This window comes from Centruroides vittatus, unplaced genomic scaffold (assembly GCF_030686945.1).
Source record: "Centruroides vittatus isolate TY-2023 unplaced genomic scaffold, ASM3068694v2 contig_738, whole genome shotgun sequence".
Classification (NCBI taxonomy): domain Eukaryota; kingdom Metazoa; phylum Arthropoda; class Arachnida; order Scorpiones; family Buthidae; genus Centruroides; species Centruroides vittatus.
The window spans coordinates 3,436,199-3,459,687 of NW_027122474.1; the positions used below are offsets into that span (position 1 = coordinate 3,436,199).

General features: G+C 26.8%; 1 protein-coding gene across 1 annotated transcript in view; it reads left to right on the plus strand.

The window, feature by feature from the left end:
- The first annotated feature begins 5,733 nt into the window (after positions 1–5,733).
- LOC136981011 (uncharacterized) overlaps positions 5,734–23,489 on the plus strand; it is a 49,939-nt gene continuing 32,183 nt past the window's right edge. The window contains 1 exon segment of the mRNA XM_067277261.1: positions 5,734–6,075. Within this exon segment, the coding sequence (XP_067133362.1) occupies positions 5,878–6,075 (198 nt within the window). The 5' untranslated portion in view covers positions 5,734–5,877.

Below are 23,489 nucleotides of genomic sequence, written 5' to 3' on the forward strand. Positions count from 1 at the left end.
AATAAAGGAATAAATGATGAGAAAGTGTTATAAAAGTGATTTAGTAATATAAAAAATATATACTAAGCAGCATAAAGTATCAGCATCATGACATAAATTACACTTAATAACACAGTAACAATGTTAAAATGTATAAAGAAATTATCGTTATATGGCACTAAAAATATGGAAAAAAAAAATATTTTTTTCAATGGCCAAGAGAAAATTTAAGTTTTAAAGAATATATTTTTTGGCATTTACGACTTAATAAAACTTTTTTCGAATTAAGTTTGAAAATCGAAAATCGATACGTGATTAATAAATTCATTAAATAGTCAATAAAATTAGTAACAGATGGCGCCACGAACGAGTATTGAGAATTTAAAATTTCAAAAGTGAAATTGACACGTTTAATTAACATTGGCGCGCTTTTTAAAAAAAAAATAATTATTATTATTATAAAACTGGTTTTTAATTCACGATTTGAATTTAATTTTAAAACGGTAATTATTTTTTAAAATTAAAAAAAAATTGTATTTTGATTTCTTGGATGTTTATAAAATATGAATAAAATCATGATATAAGTGATTTTCTTTTGTAGGGTGAAAAAAAGTACAGTTTCTCTTCTTCTTATCATAGTAATTGGCTTCGTCTGTTTTGTCTTCTCCTTTCTCTTTGCTTCTGCAATGTTTTCTGATGTCAAGTATTGAGATAAACACTCTAGTCGTATCCCTCAGGCGACATCATGTCATAATTCTCTTTTCTGTTTCTTTACGTCTGTCTTTTAAAAGTGTTTATTTTCGAACTTGTTTCCTTAATATTTTTCAAAATCATATTTATTAATTATCACACTAAATTTAAATTTACTCGATGGAAGTTATGTAAACTCAAACAGTCTAAGCTTTCCTCTTTTTTTCCCCCCCTCCTACATCGAGTTAGAGATGTTAAAACGTATAAATCTTATTATTTTAATAAATTTGTTTATAATATAGAGCTTATAATTTAATTAATTTTCGAGCTTTTTAAAATTTTTTCCATATTTGACAACTCGGTGACACTTCTTTGGCTTGGATTTGTCTAACAACGAAAATATTTCTCGTGTCCATAAACGTATTGTAAATACCTAAAAAAATTTTATTTTTAATTAATTTTATTAAGTTTTTTTCGTGTGTGTATGTATTCTTGTTGTAAAAATTGTTAATATTTGTTACATGAACACATTTTTTTTATTTTTTTCGTATTTTAAACATTGAAAAGCTACTTCCTTACACACATGGAGTCGACTTTAAGAGACGATTCTACAAATTTATTCCACATAAACACTGTGAAATTACGAAGAAAATTATCTAGAATTATTAAATTTTCGACCTAAAAAACGTATATAAACAAGGAATTTTTTTAACGATCCAAAAACTAAGCTCATAAAACTCGTCACCCCCTAAACACTTAATAATTCAACTAACGTATCGATAATGTATTTACCTTTTCCTGTAAATTCTGGACTATTTTTTAATCACGATATCCTTGAAAACAATTCAGTTTTTTTACCCTTGATAAACATGATTAATTTACTTTTTATAAAGTACTTCACAACTCCCTTTAAATCTCGATAAAAGGAACAATAGAATGGCAAAATTTGATGGATGTTGAATTATTTTTAATTGAAGGATTTTCTAGGAAAAAAAAAATATATATATTAAATACAAGAAATTTCCTATTAAATGTCAAAATTCTTTATAAATTAATTTAGAAGACAGCAAATTTATTGACAAATATACAGTCATTAAAAGTAAGCATTTGGAAACGTTTGTTCCAATCATTTTTATGTTGTTTGATTTTCAATTAACTTCAATTTACAGATTTAATATTAAGAATTTATCCTTTTAATATCAAAGAGTCGACTTTTAATAATTCCTAGCATTTCATTTTAAGAAAGATTGAATGTAACATCTGGAAACTATCTCACATTTTATTTAATTTCATTAAAATAAGTAGAAACGTTTACGATTCCCAATTGATTTGGAAGTGGTTTATTATTTAAATATATATAAATTCGTTTTTATTTATGAATTGTATAATTAATTCTTCCCTCCCTCCCCCTTTTTTCCCCTTGTCGCAATTTTTGTATGATTTAATTGAGTTTTTGCTTGTTTTTCTCTCATTTGTGCTGTGATTTTAATTGTGTTTTTCTTCTGTTTTATTGCTTATTGTGTGATTCGAATTGTATTTTGTTGCTTACGCATTGTTTCTTCTGTGTTTTAATTGCGTTTTTATTGTTTTCCTATTATTTTTTTAATCGATTTTCTGGCTTTTTTTTGTCTTTTTACCATTATTTTATTTATGTTTTCAGCACCGTTCTAATGCTTTATGTGTGATTTTAATTACACTTTGCTGCTTTTTCCTTGCTTTTCTGTAAAATTCAAATTGAATTTTACATTCTGTTAGTTTTCCATCATCTTTTACATCATCCTAATTAAGTATTTTTACACTATTCTATTGTCTTATACATGACTTTATTTATCTGTTTTATCGTACGATTTTATGTATATTTTACTTTTCTACACATTCCTAATTAAATACCTTCTATTTTCCTACAATTTCTTGTGTGATTTCAAATAAATTTTCTTACTTAACTAAATTTTCTTATGCAAATTCAGCCATATCTCCTTTACGTAATCACAAAACTCAGTTATCTTTTCACAACTCTAGAAATTCCTACTTACTTCTCCAGTTTATTTCTTCGTAACGTTACCACACATTTCTATTTTTTTAAAAATAATATCATTTGTATATTTTGACTCTTCTGCATTATTTCATACGTCTCTATTTTGTTTACATCACATTTAAATATTTTTTCTCTCTTATATTTTTAGTTACAATCTTCTCAGTCCTTCTACGTATCAATACAAATTAACTAAACTTTGATCAATTTGTATATATCTAAAGACAGTTTTACCAATTCAGCAAATGTGTTTAACACAAAGAGACATTTATATCGAAGGAATTCTATGTCTGAATCGATTTAGTGAATATAAATGGTAAAGGTTTCTCACACTTTCCAAGTCATGGCTTATTGATTATGTCATTCTGTGGATGCGTGCGGAGAAGCAGAAAGGAAAACGTCATGTTTAGTTCTCCACTATCTATCAGCATCTTAGATTTATTCTGCTACTTAAGGAGAATAAATATATCTAACACATTTTTCTCTTATAACTCAATTTTGATATTAATGATGCGATAAATTATCGTCTATACATTCTTAAGATCTTCTCAACCACACAAAAAAATAGGTTATAAGTGAAAAGATAACTTAAATTTTATTAAATTTGATCGAATTTCCATCCATTCTGACCCATTTTTTAATCATCCCTACAGCTTAAATGTATTTATTTTTAACTATATAATATTATTATTATTTTTTTTATAGTTTTTACATGTTAAATGAGAAAATTTAATGAAATTTAGATAAAATTAGAGCTTTTTTTCTTCGGTTTAAGAGCTATAAATAACTATTAAAACGCAATTATCTTTATTTATAGACTGATGCTGGTCGGTTAGAGTTGTTAAAGAAGTTAATTAAACTTATAGATCTTTGTATAAGTTTGGGTTACGTCAATATAAATGAGATTTATACGTAAAGGAAATGAGCCAATGTAAGCGAGTAAACGTTGTAAATATAATAAAATCGAATCTCGAGTTGTACATCTTTTATAAGAAAGTGAATCTAAAGACGTTACTCGAGTTGAAAATGAGATTTTCAAATTGTAATTTTAAAGTATAACGTGTATAAATTTAATTGTAAAATATAGAAAATCTTGTATATATATATTTGTTTTATAATAAATTCTGTTATGAAATTAGGTAATAAATGATGTACAGTATATTTTAATGATAATAAAGCGTGATAGTCTTATGAATCACGTAAAAAAAATGGATAATTGAGTTTAAATAATCACAGAAAAATACTTAAGCTTATAGATTAAGAAAGTAAGGACAAAATAAAGAAGATTTTATATTTAAAAATTGAAAAAATTCTAGAAAAAACGAAAATAAAACCACTGTCAGTGGTTTATTTTTAGGAATCAACAACCACGAATCCAGTTTTTGGATGTAAAAAATAAAAATATTGTTAATAAAAATAGTGCTAAATGATTAGTTATTTAATGATTTTCATACTTAATATTCTCTTAATTTAAAGGGGAAAAAAAACAATTTGTATAGATGTTCATGACTCTCTTCAAGTTAACCCTGTCTTATAAGGGAATTCTAACATTTACACTGAATTTATTCAACATTAAATGGTCCAATCCTTATCAAATTTGGCATAAAAGTTGATGATAGATTCTTAAAGACCTCCTAAAAATTTCATACGTTTATCTCAAATTGTTTTTGAGATATTTGTAGAAAACAAGTGGACAGACGGACAGACAAAGTGGAAACACGAATTGTTTTTTAAACAGTTAAGAAATGCTCAATTTAATTTTAAAGATTAAAAAATCTTTAAAAATTCAATTTTAAAGAAGAAGAAAAAGAAGAAGAAAGACCCTTTCTTAATGCAAAAAGAGCAAGAGGAGTAGAAAAGAGATGGAAGCAGGTGGTGTGAAAGCAATCTGAAAAAGGTAACAATCAACAATATCGTATTAGCTATACACATAAACTACGATAGACGTCATGCTGAGTTTTGTATTTCAAAGATGACAGGATGGCAAAAGATGTGAAGAGGTCGAAAGGAAAGCAATTTTGTCAGCCTTGAAAGTACGACGTTTGCTACGAGTTAAAGTGTAAGATAAGACATTAAGGTGAAGAGAGCAATCTTAAAAATAAAAAGTAAAATAAAAAGAGTACAGAATAATAATAACTACATGCAAAAATAATTTAAAATAGAATCGCGATATTATAGAACTAACGCCTTTCTCCTCGAGGTCTTCAAAAAATCTTCCAATAGTTTACAATGAATTAATGGAATTTGGCCTAGGGGTTAATATAGTGTCTTGTCTTTCTGACATATGTCACATGATTATGCGAACTCCGCCCGACATCATTTTGACAAGACAGGCGGGTTTTTGTGAAGATGACTCCACCCTCTTCCCCCCATTAATTTTAACATCCTACCTGGACTACTTAAAGATGTCTTCGAGGGCATGCAACAAGAGCTTGATTGTTACGCTTTTTAATGCGTTTCACACGTGAAAATAATTTATTTTATTAATTTTATAATTGTTTTTTATGGAATAGACAAGTATTTTATCATAAAAAAGCTTTAATTTTAAGCATAAGTTCGTAGCCAATGTATAAACTATAAGACAAATGTTACACGAGTGACTTTAAGAAACTAAGCTTTTATTATGGTATAAAGTTTGTATAATTGATAGATATTTAATTATACATAGAACTTATTTTATTATACGATCTTCAGTAGAAGTAAGGATCGAACAAAAGAACAACACTGTACCATTTGGTGGTTTATAAACGGGAGAGGTTGAAGAACACCTAATTAGTAACAACCCTCGAAAAACCAGCCAACCGACAGGACGTTCCAACAGCAGCGAACTACCTTCTTGACATAATGGATACCTTTCAAAGTGTAAGACGTTAAGATCACGTGGTCAGCAATCCGTCTCCAGTCAAGTTTAGCAGTGTTTGCACACACTATTCAACCATTTGCGGTCGCCAGGCCAACTGGAGCAGTCAAACAAGGTCATGGTCACGCCCATCCGAGACGACAATCCCACCGGACTCGGGCTCCACCTGGTGGCCAGGTAAGACAGCATACCTGTTGAGGCCGGCATGTCCGACCCCATCATTGCCCTCGCGATGAGACAGAGGACAGAAGTATCCAAAAGCTTCTCCGTTGTGCCATACCTATGAATAGCTACACCATACCTTTCAATAGTCATTATGGAGACCTGCGTACTCATACCAGGTGAATTGAGTCTTGTTGTCACCAACAACGAAAGAAATGCATCGAAATTAAAAGACACGTGCGTTTGTGTATGGACAAACCAACGTATACCTCGAGGAACACGATTTTTACCATTTCAAGGCACCGTACGTCTTGGAAATTTAGAAATTTATGGTTACTTATCAAGTAACGATGTAAGTTAAAATAATTATTTACTTAAAATCTTATTTTTTATAAATTTTCTAACGCATTTACTAAATTAAATTTAAGTTAATTTGCAAGTTAATTATATTAACTTCAACGTTATCAATTAAGAAAAATTATTTTTAAAAATATAAAATGACATTGAACTACTTAAAAAGAAGAAAAAAAAAGGTAACGTAACTAATTAACTTCAGCTTTGTTGGTAAATAATTGAAATGCATCAAGGAAATTCGTATCTCAGCATTTTTAATGCCAAAACTTTAACTAGAATGCTTCAAAACATCTTTCCCTCATTAATTTGTCTGAGGAAACGTGCATTCTCTCTTTAATTTGAGGTAAAAATGAGGAAAATTTCATAAACATCGAGTGAAGTTCTGAATATTCAAGAGACATAAAATTTGTCTATAAAGTTGCAAATATTTAAAAAAATAAATAAAAATTGAACTTATTTATATACAGAATCACCCCAAATTCTAATTATATACAAGTTAAAACTTGGGGTCATTCTATATATATATTAATGAGGATAACTCTGCACACCTCGATAATACAGAAAGTAGTAATATATCTTAGGTTAGGGATCGATACTCTAAACAGGAAAATTCATATTGTGATTATATAAATCTATAAAATTCCCATCAAAATTCATCAGTAGAGAGATTATATTATTTTTTTTTTATATATTAAATTATCAGAAGAGAATTTTGATGAATCGAATCATCTTAACATCGTCCTTGGATGCAAAGAGATGAAATACAACCTTAATAAAAATGCGGGCAGACCTACATACGCTTTATTCCTATCTGTTATCATTTGTCTAGCTTATAAACGACCCAGTTTTCTCTTCATAAATCTTGAAATCGCTCTGAGATATATTTTTGTTTTCTTAAGAAAGTAATCTTTCCTGTAATCTTGATCAATTTGATAAATAAAAATTAATCCTTGAAGAAGGGAAAATAATTATAAAATAAAAATAAAAATTAGGAGAAAGTTAATGTTAAAAGCTTACTACTTCACATTTATAAATCTTTACAACTTTAAGATTCAAAAACTTTAAATTTCTAATTAATTATATGCTTCCTGCTTATAGGCTAAGTGTATTAATTATTTTTCTAATATATATATATTTTAAGGCTGTAGGATTTTTATTATTGTTGTTGTTATTATTCAGGTCTGTTTTACAAAATGTAGAGGGAGAGAAAAGGATCGAATTACACTCCTTTAACTAGGTCTATCTAAGCCGTGAGGCAAAAGAATTTTTAAAGTCATAAACACGATCATAAATAGAATTAAATTGTATAAAAATTATTTTAATGTTTAAATTGTTTGTTAATTCAACCTAAATAATATAATATTTTGTATTAGATATTGTTACATTTTTGTAACTTTGTCCCCCTTTTCTTAATCATCATTAAAATTCTATATAGTTCTAACGCCTTTTTTTTAATACTTTAAGCGGTATTTTATAGAGTTACGACGCGAGGTGACGATGTTACGCAGCGTTACGCAGCAGTAAAGCTTTACATTACCATTTAACTAAGGCCTAAGAGTGGGTTCAAACGTAAACATCCCCCTTGTTCAAGACGAAAGTACTGGCTAACTAAATCAATTTTATATAAAATTTAATTATATTTTTGTATAAAATAGTAAATTTTCGTCTATAAAAGAATTCAATTTAAGTATTTTTAGCTTAATTTAATTTATAATCAAGTAATGAAGAGCGCTTCCATCTCATTTCTTCAGCGTACTTCTTGTATGAAAACTATGTGAATTGCTGCACAATTATCAAGTTACTAAATAAGCAATTATGTTTAAGCATACGTGATTTTATATAGTATTTAATAAATAATATTACAACAATCAAAATATGAAAATACCTGTTTTACAACTGGTCGTTACGCCAAGTATATAAGTGTAAACATTGTATACAATGCGCTATTATTTCTAGAATAAACAAGGGCACGAATTTTCCATTCATAAACATGTGAAAATACTAAATGAAACTGATAGAGACTGTTAACCAAGGTCGAATTTTTAGTATTAACACTTAAAAAGTAACCGCTAAAAATATTTTGTAACACATTAAATAATTTAAATATGTATATAAATATATCAACGTAGTCCATGTTTAGTCGACATTTGTTTATAAATTACACGATTTTAAATGCCGATAAAAACGAAAAAATATAAGTTTAAAGCCTAATTAATAATTAAAATATTCATTAAACACAATGCAGAAATTAAATTAAGGGTAAAATTTATTTTAAAAGATAAATATTTCGTGGTTAAGAATGATGTTTGAGATGATGATGCGGTTCATCTAACATCTGAGATTCCTTCTAATAAGGAGAAGCGTAGTCAAAAAACAAATTAGGAGCAGTGAAAATAAATTAATTTAATGCACCATTCAGACTGTATAATGATAGCTGATTATCAATTCATTTATATATATACAGAGTATTCTAAGTGCTTAATGCATATACATGTTAGCATCATGGTACGGTGATGACAACCTTTTGACCGGAATTCGGCGTAAATTTAACCCTCTATGCTTCCTTATGTCGGTTTTTTTGCATCATAAACAACATCTTTCCGTTTTAATCTATCATATTTGTGTTAGAAGAAGTAAATTTTAATGTTATTTATTACTTTTCGCAAGTTCTAAACTATCTCATCCAACTGACGAGTTAAAACTTAACTTCCCAATCATCCAATCTGTATCAATTTCCGCTGTTTATAACGGTTTAAAATTTAATTATAATTAAAATTTTGATATAAATTAAGTTAATAAATGCGCTTTTATAATTTAAAATGATTTTTTTTTCACTCTTATAATCAGTTCAATAATCTAAATTACAGCTACAAAACGTATCGATTTATCGCTTTCTAACTGAATAATTTGTATAAAAAATTAAAAATATTTTACATGTTTTACGTCTAGAAATATATTTTTATACTTTAAAAATACTTTAAAATATTTTAATTTATAGAAATAATTAAATTTTTATAGAAATTTTATAACTTAAATCTGTCTAAGATCCGCTTCTAGTATAGCTTAAATAAGCTACATTTAATTAGAAAAATACTAATTTAACTTTCTTAAAATATAAAAAGTAAATAAATACATAAATATACTTAAATTTTCTTTAAGTTTTCTTATGATTGATACATTAATAGATTCTTCATAAGTATCGTTATGTAATATTGATAAAAACATGTTTGTCTAGGAGTTGCAACATACCAAATCAAACCATACATTTGTTATGATTTATGGATAAAACTTGAATTTATAATATAAAAAATCGAGAATTTAAAAAATCATTAATTATTAATTGATATTCTTAAATAATATTTATAATTTTTAAGTGAATTATTCAAGAAATAATTCTAAAAATGGCAATATTTTGTGTCCACGATTAGCTTTAAAATAAATTCAAATTTATACCAAAATATACATTTTTTAAATATTTTAAAAACTTAAATTTTATTTATAAACATTTTTTAAATGTTAAAAATAAATATTTTAGTATTTAAATTGAATTTTAAATCATTTATATACATTTTAAAAAAATCAATAGAAAAGCGCGCATTTTAGTTTTTCTCATTTAAACAACGATAAAACAATCAAAATTTAAATATAATTAAGGTTTTTTTAACAAAAAAACACACATTTTTAAAGCTTAAACGTTTTAATATAAATATTTTAATAATTAAAACTAATTTTAATCATTTATAAGCGTAAAAACTCAATAGAGAAACATTAATTATTTTCTATTTATGCAGTGGTAAAACAATAAAATTTAATTATTATTAATTGTTTATTTTAAAAGATATTATAATTATAATATCTAATCGACTTATTAACATAATTAATTCATTTAAAAATCAACTAATTAGCATATTTTTTATTTATTTATTACATTTAAAAGTTATACACAGAAGCACTGACTAATCTTGATTTTTATTTTAAAATATATATATAAATCAGGATGTATATATATTTACTTTACTTTTCTTTATATTATTGTTATTTTAGGACAAAGATTGAATACAAAACCTTTTTAAAAAATGCAAATTAATCTTATTCTTTTCTTCTATTTTCTATTGGAATGTATGTTCGTGTCAAGTGAATACTAATCCCTTTATATTTAATACAGAGTTTCATTGAGAGTAGTTTCAAAATCTTGTGATTTATCTGACGACATCCGAGGACAGAGCATCTTGAGAATTTCTCTTTTCTCTTTCTTCTCTTCCTCCTCTTCCTTCCCCCATATATTTTTTTTATGTTTAAATTTATTTTTTAATCTATTAACTCGCTATATATTTTGTCCATGACACGGATTATACTCGTTATTATAAGTCTTATTGATAAGTGAATAGCAATTTGTCAGTTGGGACAACATTCTCAGATTATAAAATAATTACGAATGTGTACTGACCGAAAGATCTCGACCTACTTTATCTTATTATTTTTTTTTCGAAATTATAGGGATTTTGGAAATTTAAATATAAAAATATTGTATTATTATTATTATTATTATTATTTTCTTTCCTGTTTTAAGAGCTTAAAGTAGTGTGCATTTTATAGATTTTGCTTCATGTTGGAAGCGGTTAATGGGATGCTTCTTGCTTAGAGTGTGTGATTAAAGTTACACTTTCTGATCTTTTATAATGTTTAATTTATTAATTTTCTGCTTTTAAAACCGTGAATTCGGACTAAAATATAGATTTTTTTTAAAAAAAATTTGTATTATAAACTGGTTTAAACTAAGTTTTTATTTTGATTTGGGTGAGATTCTTTCGGTTCTGTTCTGTGTCTTCCATTCAAAAGCATTATTTTCTGTTTAAATAAATACTTTTCTGCTTAAAAAGTAGTGCTTTTCTGCTTAAGAAATGCTATATTTCCGCTTAAAAAACCTTTTTTTCCAGTCTTGAAAGTTTTACTTTCTTCTCAAAAACTACTTTTTAACCCTCAAAAGCAATACTTTCTACTCAGATAAAAAAAAAACGTTTTTTTCCCCCCTTCAAAACCTTCTTCTACTCAAAAACTACTTTTTAAGGCCTTCTATTTAAATAAAAAAATAAACAAATAAAAGTATTTTCTCTTTCGATAACCTCTTTTAAATACTTTCTTTAAGTAGAACTTTAAAAATTCTCAAAAATATTGATTTAGAAGCAAAAATTTCTACGTCTCAAGCACGCATCTATGTGAAGTTATAAAGCGAAAAATCCAACATTTACAAATCAAAATTAGAAATAACTTATTCCAACACGTCCCTGTCTACATTTTAAATAAATAAATCACTTATTGAAGTTGTTTAGAAGACGAAAAAAAATTTAAAAAAATCAAATAATCCTCCTATGATCCTTCTTATCAACCTTATTGACTAACAAAATAATATAATGTGGTGCGAACATCATTAAGCAATATTTGTCGCGCAAGACTTATCACGAATAAACTATCAATTCAAAATTGTAAATGATTTTCTCTCCATTATCAGCAATTAAGATCTATTCTAAAGCCATTACTAATATTGTATCAGCATCGATTATTTTCGGCATCAAACAGCAACAAATTTACAGCGTTAAAACTTTTAAAAAATATATATATGTGTGTGTGTATGTATAAAAAAAATTAATTAAAATTATAAAAACAAATTTTTTAAATATTTTTCTACATAAAAGAAAAATATATATATATATATATATATATATGAAGTTTCCTAAACAGAAAACTGATTTGAATATAAAACGAAAAATCAGAAATTGCGTGTTAAACCGTGGGGAAAAATGTGATTTTTTTTTTGATTTTTTAGTTTATAAAAATACAAAAAAAATAAATTAATAAATAAAATAAAATAAAATAAAACAGTATGTTTTGATGTAAAGTGTAATTTTTTATTTATTTTAATTTTTTTTTGGAATCCAAACTCTTCACACGTTTCACACAAACTTGTTTCTTATTATATTATATACAATGGCAGATGGACTTTGGTGTTTTTTCTATATGTAAAAGTGTTTTTTTTACGTATATTTTATGTATAAAATATTTTGTAGAGTCAAATTACAAAGGAAAAATATATATATATTTATATTATTTCATTGCTTTTATTTCATTTCTATCGATTTTTTTTTTTTTTTTTACTCTTTCTTCTTTATCCAAATGATTTTTTATACGGTCCATTTGAATATTTGAATATCGAAAAAATATATATAACAACTTAATCATTTTACAAATAAAATAGATATTTTCTTTATAAATTTAATAATTTAATTAATCTATGTGTATGTAAGTATGTATATAAAATAATTTTTTTTATTATTGATATAATTTATTTATGTTATTTTATATATAAAAAAATCTCTAAAAATATACTTTATTGCTTTATATATATTTATAAAAAATAATAATAATCGTATAACATTATAACGTTCATTTTATAATATAAAAATTTATATAGATTTATATTAATAAAAATGATTTAAACCTTTCTGTGATCATTTCTATGTTATCCTTAATATTCAAGTTGCATAATTATGATATAAGTTATACATATTTATATATTTTTTATGGAGGATGATGGAAGAAAAATGGAGACAATTGACAATCCAGAAAGTAGTGTAGTCATTGTAAAATGATCCTTTGTACAGTTATAAAGTAACATTTTGAACTAGAGACCACACCTTGTCCTCACCTTAAGCAAGTGAAGCATTAGATATATATATATAGCTATATATATAGCTATATATATATATATATATATACCTGCAGGATTTCCTGCTTTCTCTAGTTCTAGTTTCTAATGTTTTTAATATGCGTGGGAAGTAAATTTCTTAAAAATTTGTGTGAATTGAATATAATATGAAAGGCAAGACAATAATCGACTTACTTTATAACGAGTTAAACGAGTAGGAAAGTAGAAAATAACTCATAACAATGTGTTAAAATGTTTTATATATGTTATAGATTCATAGTTTATAAATCTAGGACAATTTATAATTGCTCAATATATATTTATTATTTTTTTTTTCTCGTTAACGAAAACAATTTGGAATTCTGAGGAAGAGATTGCTTAACTCGTGTTTAGTGTTAGAAGAAGGGGGTTAAAAAATTATATAGAACGTGTGTATATTTAAATATTACAATGTTATATAAGTGTGAATTTTTTGATAATTTTCACATAAATCATTAATTATCTTGATTTATTTTATTAATAAATTTAAAGTAGACGTTTTAAAAAAAATGTGTACACGCTGCTATAACAAAAGTCCTATGTAATTTAATATATACAGGACATTGATGATAATCTACAGTTGACAATACGAATATATAACTTATAGAATAATAGGTCGTATATATATGTATGTGTATAATTTAATAGCTATGATATGATAAAATTTAAGAAAGAAAGGAAAAAAAGGGCACTTTATTTTATAAAGGTTAAGTAGCAGAAATAAATGGCTTGGATATTTTTATATAGTAGCTATATATGTTATACTGCTGGATACTTGTTCGTCTCTGCGGGTTTTCTCTCTTTTCTGGACTATTGGTGACAAGTTCACCACTATGAAACCCAACTATTCTGTCATTCTCACAGCGGGATAGCAAGCAAGATGTCAGTAGAAAAGTTGTCACCAGTCTAGGTCACAGAGGGGACACATTCGTATCTCTTCTGTCCCATACTGATGTCTATCTTCATGGATTAGGAGAATTATCTCGGTGATAAATATATGTCTGCTCCTTTCTGGTCAGGTTAGGTAGAGATTGAGAGAGAGAGAAAAAGAGACGAACGTTGAAAAAACCTGCAAGGACTTTAGATTGGATACCATTATTTTCTCAGTTGCATACTGATTTCACTATACATATACTACAATAAGAATAGTCTGCATCAATAGAATGTTTAAATTTAAAAGTAGGAAATAGCTCTTTCTTTCTCTTCTTATCTCTGTAGGCAATCTACCAAATGCACTCAGGAAATTGAATGTTGTTTCTTTTTAAACTTAATTTCGATATCAGAAAAAAATAAAAATAAATATAGCAGTTTATTTGATTTTACTTTTGAAGTATCTTGTAATGAGTATGCTTTTTTGTTTCTAATTTAACTTTACAACTAATGGAAATACATTTTTACATACTTAATTCTTCAATTAATTACATTTTTTATCGATTGTTTATAAGTAGAAAACTGTATAAATTTATACCTGTATAACTATGAAATATATCCGAAAGTCTAGTATACAACTTTATATTTATGTAACCTATAACTTTGTACACAGACTATATGGATTTTTCTATATATAGAAGACTTTTAAGTATATACATGATATATAAACATACTTTACATTTATATAAGTCAAGAATCTTTTAATTTTCGAGCTCTTGAATTATACAAATCTCTAGATAAAGTATGTTTATATATTATGTATAGTTCTATACGTGTATTTACTGAAAGGCCTCCTACAAGTACATTTTCAAACAGTTTTCTATATAGAATAACTATATAATTATAGAATTATATAGCTCTATATTTATATTTTAAATATATCTTCTATATATCCTGTATATTAGGAGTTATAGAAACTATAGTTCTATATAACAGATTTTTCTGTATAGAAAAATTACGTGTGAATTCACATACAGACGGCCTGATATATGAGAAATCTATACAAAATATGTAAGCATACTTCGCCTGTATATTTATATAATAAGAAAACTTTAAAATGTTTTTAAAAAATCAGCATGTCCAAGTGTTTTATAGGTTTAAATTTTTTGAAATTTTCGAACTTTAACCTTATCGCCTGCTATATGACTATAAAGGTGAATTATACAACCTGTTTCCTGTCTGAAAGATTAATGAATAATTTTAGTTTTTTTTATCGATAACCAAATTAATTTACGAGTTTCATTAAATCTAATCAGACATCTAAGAAACTCGTATATTATTCAGTTGATTGACATGGATTCTATTAAATATTGCTATACACTTTAAGAACAATTATCTCATTCATCCATCTACTCCTACCTTTTTTGTTAGAGTGACATTTGTAACGTTTCATTTCAACGTAACACCGCTCTTGACTTTTTTTTTTTTTTTTTTTTAAGATCATGTAGAAGATTCTTGTTACAAAGTGAGGATGTTTTCGTTGTGTTAAAGAGTTGGGAGTCACATCTAACTCACCGTCAGCTATTTATCAAGGTGTTTTCTCGTGTCTCCACTTGTTGTATCGTAACTTTGCATCAACTATTATAAACTACAACTGTTAGTTAATAAGTAAAACCGGTTATTTATTTGATTTTCTGGGGTTTTTTGGCGTAACATTCTTCAACTTCTCGAAGGTTTTTAAGCTTATTTTTAACGAAAAAATTTATTCTAAGAAGCTTAAAGACTTTTAAGAATAATAAATTATTTATTTTTAATCAATTTTACTACTTATTTTTATATATTTTTTATTGTTTTTTTTTTCTAATATTATTCTCTATGCTGTAAATCTGTATTAGATAGCTCAAAATATATTTAAATAAACTTATTTTTAAAATTAAAGCCATAATTTCCGTACAATTTACGTTGAAGGTAGGCTGAGTTTAGGGAGATTTATATAGCCTTTTTCTTGCTTATTTTACGAAAAAAAAAAACGAATGTAAATTAACTTTTAAACCGATTTTTATACATCTTAAGTTTAATTTCAGCTTAAAGTAAGGTTAAAAGCGAAAAAAGTAAGTTATAATTATACTGATAACTTTAACCTATTTATAAATGAGGCTATCCATTATCAGTGAGAGTATTTTTCTCCTCGAATAAAATCACTTTCCTCTTTCGTAATAACAATATATATAATATATATATATATATAAATTTTAAAAATTCTTTAAAAAATACAATTTTTCATACAGAAAAAGCATAAAACTCAACGTAAAAAATACACTTATATACTTAAATCTGTTACAGAATCCTCATTAATTAATACAGAAATTTCTACTTAATTAAACTTTTTTAATTGCAAATAAAACACTAACAAATATAAAAGTATATAAAGATTGTTTTTACTATTATTTCTTGCATTTTTTTTCCCTTTTTTTGTAAGGAGAAAATGAATTTTCTGATGTCAAACTTTTTAAATGTAGCTTTGATGAAGTCAGAGAAAATAAAAAAAAGAAAAGAGAAAAAAAATTATTAAGTCAGAGTCTAGGAATTAAATAATAGACTTAGAGTTAAATAGAGAAATATTTCTAGTCGTAATTAGCTAAAGTAATTACGAAAATTACCTCATTTCTCCATTTAGCGAATCTATCAGAACAAAGGGGCAAAATTTCGAGATCATGAACGCATAAATAATTATTTCTAGAACAAGTATATAAAATAATTTTCTTCTTATTATATGAATATATTATCTACAAGATTCTACTGTATATAATTTAAAGATTTTTCTTTATTTTTTACGCTGATGTGATCGTTAAAATTATGCAATTGCTCAGCACGATCTACATCATTAAGCAATGAGGAAGGTCAACATCATGAATTGTTTAAGAAGAACGTTAGAACAGTTTTTATTATTTTCTAATATGCATTCTGGAATGATATTTATGCAAAATTTCCTATTCAAAATGTCAGAAATTATATAAAATCATTGATAAAAATATACTTAAAATTCTCTCTCTCTCTACTTCTCTGGAAATCTTCCTAACTAGAACACATTATTTAGATTTAAGTAGTGATTTACGTTGATATAACTTTAATAAATTACTAAATTCGTGATTAATTTTTAATTATAAGGTATTGTAAAAATACTTTCATGTAGTTTACAGCCTTTTGTTTTCCCAGAAACTCGATATCATGCAAATAACATTGAGGTCAAGTTCTTCTATTCCATTCACGATTCAACATCTGCCTTAAAGCTGATTTTTATTTTATTTAATGTAGTAATAAACTAAAATTTCAATTAAACTAAATAATATTATTTTATGTGAAGGATTTATAAAATTTAACCTAGTTTTATTTTTTCTGTTTTATTAATTCGAATTCCTGTATTTTGTATTCATTAGTTGTTTGCAATTTCTTCGATAGGTGCGTATCGTATTTAATTATTAAATTTCCTTTTTGGAATAATTTTGATACAAAGTTTCATATTTGTTATAACAAATTTTCTTTTCCTAGAATCGAATTTTCTGCTTTTTTAAAACCATAGTACCTGCTTCAATGTTGATGCTAGATGAATCAGAGATACGGTACATCTGTCACTCATTAAGGGTGGATTTTGCTTATTTAATTATGAATTTTATATATTTTTAAGAGAGAAATTTTGTATCTGTAATAATAAAAAACCTCTTACATAAGAGGACTCAATCCTGGATGAATCTCCTCACATCATCCAAGTTCCATTCAAAGGCAAATAAAAATGTTATTTTAAATAATGATTTTATTAAAATGATGCTTATTCAATACTCATTATTGAATGAATCGTTAATGTAGATATTTCTTATCTTGCATTAAATAAATATTTTACTAACTTAGTACTCATTCAATACCCGATTCTCGGATGAATCTCTATGCAAGATCTCCCTTACCTAGCATTGAATAATGACTTTACTGAATTGATGCTCATCTTCATCCAGCTGTAACAAAATTCTTTACCAGGCGATCATCTCTCTACTACTGAATATTTTTAATTACAACTGCTACTCTATCAATCAGATAACTACTTATTAAGAAAACTTAAAAAATAAATCATCTGGAGCGGGTATCTTACTTGCAAACTCATTATAAAGTAAGATAGACAACGGAGAAAATAAAAAAGTCATATCAGCTCTTAATCATTTCACTAATCCACACGAAAGCAAGCTCAATTCAGCATTTTTGAGCTACAGTTCCTGCAGCTGCTTGTTGTTTACATTCCATCCACGCCTATCATCTGCTTTACCACATCATCTATTCTTCATCGGTTTCTTATTCCACTTCCTACCTATGAGGACATCAAGCCTGATTTAAGATAAGCAAACCTCTTTGAAAAACCAAGGCCAACATGGTATATCGGACGGTGACAGGTAGGCGTCTGTACTTACGAAGAACTGGTGCAATGTGTATACTCTATTGTCTGAACAGAGGGAAGAAGTGGGGGATAATAAACTTTACCCCTATCCTCATAATATGTTTGCTACATTGTATCACGCCCTTCGTTATGGGGACTCAAGTGAACGCCTAGATTCGTTGTTGTCAATCAGTTAAATATTCGATGTATCCCATAAACCTAGTTTTAAAACGAAGGTTATAAAGTACGAGGGAAGAGAGCTAACAGTGTTCTCATTTGTTCACGTTATAAATTTCAAAATTAAATGTCTTATTTTTTTCAAATCTTCCTCCCATTTAATGATAAATTTCTACTTAAAATTCTGAGATGGAAGAAGAATTTTCTGGATGTAAATTGTTTATTTTTCACATCCTGGTTTTATGCTATGAATCTTTATAATGTTTTGTTGATTATTGCTTATTTTAAAGTGATTTAAAGCACTTATACATGCTTTAAATTTGCATAGTTTGAACGAACATGATGCTTCTTACAACGGGGTTTTCTTAGATTTTTAGTAAAATTTCTTTTAAAATTATGATTTCATTTATTTACTTTTTATATTACTTTACTACTTTACGGAATTTTTAAATTAAAATTCCAGTTTTATTTATGTTTATTTCTTATAGGTAAATATTCGAAGTGATTTATTTTTACCACTAAAAACAAATTGAATTTTTAAATATAAAAATAAAATATATTTACAATATTTTTAAATTGAGAAACTATATATAAAAAGTTAAATTCCGGAAGCGAATTTACACGAAATTTATCTTGAATATCCTCTAAGAATACCTCGAAATGTAAAAATTTACACCCAACATAACACACAAAGATAGTGATTGATATTACGACGTGTAATATACCAACATAAGATAGAAGATCGAGTCATAAATCGATATTAGGAGCAAATATGAAAAAGTTAATGTACCATCTGACAACAAAAATGCAACATTTCCGCTAGATTCATCACTATTCGAAGATGGTGACGTTTTCTTGATCACTCATCATAATGCTCTTGCTCTAGTTAACCTTGGAGTCCGATGTCCAGGCATTCGTGAAAGGATTGCAGTCATTTTACAGATCCAGGGTCAATCTATAGTGACGGAACCAGTTTCCTAGTGTCTATCGTCGAAGAACCACCGCCCTGAACGGCTTCATTTTCTAGTACCGACCTCCAAGTTTGTCCTCCGCCTCGAAGGCCAACTTGGCCTTTTGAAGTTCGCTGCACAGAATAATGATGAGTTAAAATATTCCCCTACTTAAATATTTAAAACATTACTTATTTTTCTATACTTTCCCTTCCTTAATTTAACCCTCTCCTCATTAGTATCATCATCATCATCAACTTTTATCTAATTAATTAATCTTCCCCCGCATCACTTATGGAAGATGCTCTCTCTCTTGTCTTTTAAAAATCGTCTTAATTCTTAAAATATTTTTACGTATTAAACTAGGTATTTACTAAAATAGATTCACTTCATTGTTCTCAAATTGGGTGTGTCATAATTATATATTCTAAAATGTATGCAGCGGTTAAGAGAATTAATAAAATATGTTAAGAAAATGGATTATTTTTAATATTATATATATACATATACACCTAGTTTGTTATTGATTTTGGGAGGATTTTTTAAACTATAACTAAACTATAAAACTGGGCCCCACGATGGCCTAATACACCACCCATTCATACATAATAAATTCTACTTCAGGCACATGTCGAACGTGTTGTGTAATTTTTATTTTACAAAGGATGTATAAAAAACTTGTGTGTGTATGTGTGTGTATATATATAAAATGCCTCAGGTAAGTTAGTGTTGTTCGCCACCTCTACATTCACCGAATGAATAGATATTTAAAAGAATTATGTAGAAATATCTATAAGCTTATCGTCTTTAAAATCAGCAATGACAATAAAAATAAGTATTTATTATTATTAATTTTTTATTGCTTCAATTATCCATCAGGAAATCGAAGTGCAATAATAATTAAGACGTTAAGCGTGATAAGAATACGTTATTAATACTTATTAATTTGTTCTAATTTGTTTATAGTTTGTTTCTTTCGAAAGTTTTCTATATAAAAAAATGATTTTTTTTTAAAAAATTTATTAATTTTAAACACGTGTAACCCCGATTCAATCGCGGATCAACAGTACGTTTTAGCTGTTAGAAAGATATATTTACGATAGAAGAGAATGTTTGGAAGGAAAAAAAGAGCAATTTGGCAATGTCCTCGGTCACGTCAACTGTGACCGTGAGGATCCCATTCGTTCGTCAGTACCTTCTGCCACACCCAACCTCGACATTAATATTTATCATCATGGACTTGAAAGGAAATTGTTGGATACAGAAACTAGCTTACATTGAGTAGTAGAAATTTTAAAAGCTGCTTCCGTACTGCTTCTCTACCCCCCTGATTCTTGTAATTATTTTTATTCTTTAATAGAATTTATCTATTTTTAAAGCATAACTCATCTATATAAAATTTATAAGCGCATTTATTATAATAATATCGAATTAATTTGGCGTGATATCAACTATACGAACGATCAAATATGCAAAGGAAACAATAGATTTATTCAAGGTCGATTTGAATATTGTCACCTTTATTTGAGGACAGTTTTGTAGATATGTTTGTCCTTCTTAAAGTTATATAGGAATTGTTTTTTATTTTTTTTTAAATTTTATAAATTAAACTCGTTTCGTGAATAAGATGAGAGGGGTGAAAATTGGTACATGATGAAGCGTTGTGAAGATAAAGAGCACCGTTTTTCTCAATTTTTAAGGATTTTTTATACGCAGAAAACTCTATAATTTATATAAACTTTATATGCTGTAACCTTGCAGCATCATCAAATAATAATTACCATTTTAAAATGTTTGGTATCCATAATTGAACTTCACGCATTGTTCAAAACTCGTATGCATTAATTTACATAATAGAAATATTTGCTAATTTTAACTTTCTAGATACCCTTGAAAGATAAAGTTAACTCATGCCGAAAATACCATTTATATTAAGAACATGATCCTTTACAAGAATTAATAAATTTGTATATATTTCCGGAGTGTGTTATGCTTTCGTTTCAAGAATATCTTCGATTCTCGTTTCTATATTCATGAATTGAAAAAACAAGAATTTCATATATGTAAATATATAGGAATTGATGATATCTCCAAAAAAGTAAAGTTTATTTTAGATTCTTCTAACAAGGAAGTACTGGTAACATCATTAATCATGCTAAGAATTGATACTGAACATGGAAAATTAACGTGTCATTTCAAAGACGAACGTATGAAAAAGTTGTTTTCTAAGATACACACAGCAGGTGTTGTATTCACCTTCGCCAATTTTGACCATCATATCTCTAGCATCAGGGACACGAATTCCTTGACAGATACTCCATACTCTTCATTTCACCTTCATGTCTCGTCCCCCTTATCCTTACAGTATTATTGTACCTTAACTACTTGCTGACTGATGTCTGTAGGAAGGTACTGAGCTGGAAAGTTGCCCAAAGCCACAACCTCGCCTCTTTGGCCTTGACAACATATAGCACACCTATCAAGTAACTGTATTATTTTCTACGATAAATCTTTTTCATGCTTGTGTCTTGCTAACAATCACCCACCGACATCTCTAGTTATATTCAAAATTTAACAAGCTAACCTCTTTATTAATTTCCTTACTCTGCTTTTAATCTACTTTTTTTCTGTTTTAACCCCTAATCTCCACTTCTCTTTATGATCTTTCACTTCAGATACAAGTTTATCAAATCGATTATGAAATGCTCTCTACAAGTTTCAATATAGTAAAGCAGAAAACTAATTAATTAATTGTAGGTCTTAAGAGTAATACTGATTAATCAAGGTAATCAATTGTATTAAGTTGACGCGAAAATTAGCATCTGCTCTCATCACAAAAAAGAGTTAACTATGGTTAATATACTGTCTTAGATTTAAAGAATTTATAAAATGTTTAACAAATAAATCTTTGCTGTAGTAGTTGAGAAAAAAGAAAGATTTTTAAAAAATCATTTTTTCGTCTTCTTTCTAAAAAAATTAGAAAAGAACTCAAAAATTTCTGTTTTAAACTAACAGAAAATGATGAAGGTTTTAAAAAATATCAATTTTAAAAAATTACAAAATAACAACAATCAAAAATGTTAATGCCGAAAAATCGCAAAATGACAATAATCAAAAATGTCAATTTCGAAAAAAAAAATCGCAAAATGACAACAATCAAAATGTCAATTTCGAAAAATCGCAAAATGACAACAATCAAAAATGTCAATTTCGAAAAATTGCAAAATGACAACAATCAAAAATGTCAATTTTAGTAAATGGAAAATGATAATAATCAAAATTTCGATTTCAGAGAGACGAAAATGATAAGAATCAAAGTATCACTTTCAAAGTAATAAAGGAAAAAAAAATGTTACTTCCAAAAAATACAGAAAAAATTTTTAAAATACACTTTATAAATCGATTAAAACTGACTCGTTTAGAATTTTAATCTTTAGACACGAAGCAAAATATATATATATATATATATATATACACACACACACATATATTTTTTTTAAACTTTAAAACACTATAATTACTAAATTTCTACATTAATATAGGGTAAAGCTCCTTTAAAATCCGGAAAAAAAAGAGAAGTATTATCAGTTAAGGATAGATCAGTAGCGCACACATCACGAATCTAAGATGCTACTCATGCCAGAGTGTGAGTCACGTTCGATCGTTTTGTCGTGATGCGTGATGACCACTAAACTGTGGCCCGGGAAGACGAAATGGGTCAAGTGTAGGTCTCGTGGAGTAGCATATGTGATTGATATTCTCACCGTGGTATCCAACGCCCACCTCCCAATTACAACTTCTCTCAATAGACTCCACCCACGTCCTCTTGCAGATCGTTATTTATTGTCGTGGTGAAGGTACGACACTTAACTTCGCCTCATTCTGTATGGAAGGGGAGCAAGTGTTAATTTTTTCACACAACTCGATAGCCTTACCTTTAATTATTTATTTAATTTTTTTTCCTGTTAAAAGAATGTAAATAAATTAATCATACTTTCTTAATATTAATTTTTTTTTCTAAAAAATTGAAAGTTTATTATTTTTCTAAACTTTTTGCTAATAAATTTATATATTTTTACTAATTATTTTTTATTATTTATATAATTAAAAATGTATTTTGTAAGCATGAAATTAATTATATTTAGTAAAATTTTTTAAAATTTTATTTCTATAATTTTTAAGCAATATAATGCATTATTATAGTGACAATATGCACAGATTTTTTTTAATATCTCTTTTGTATTCACTTACCA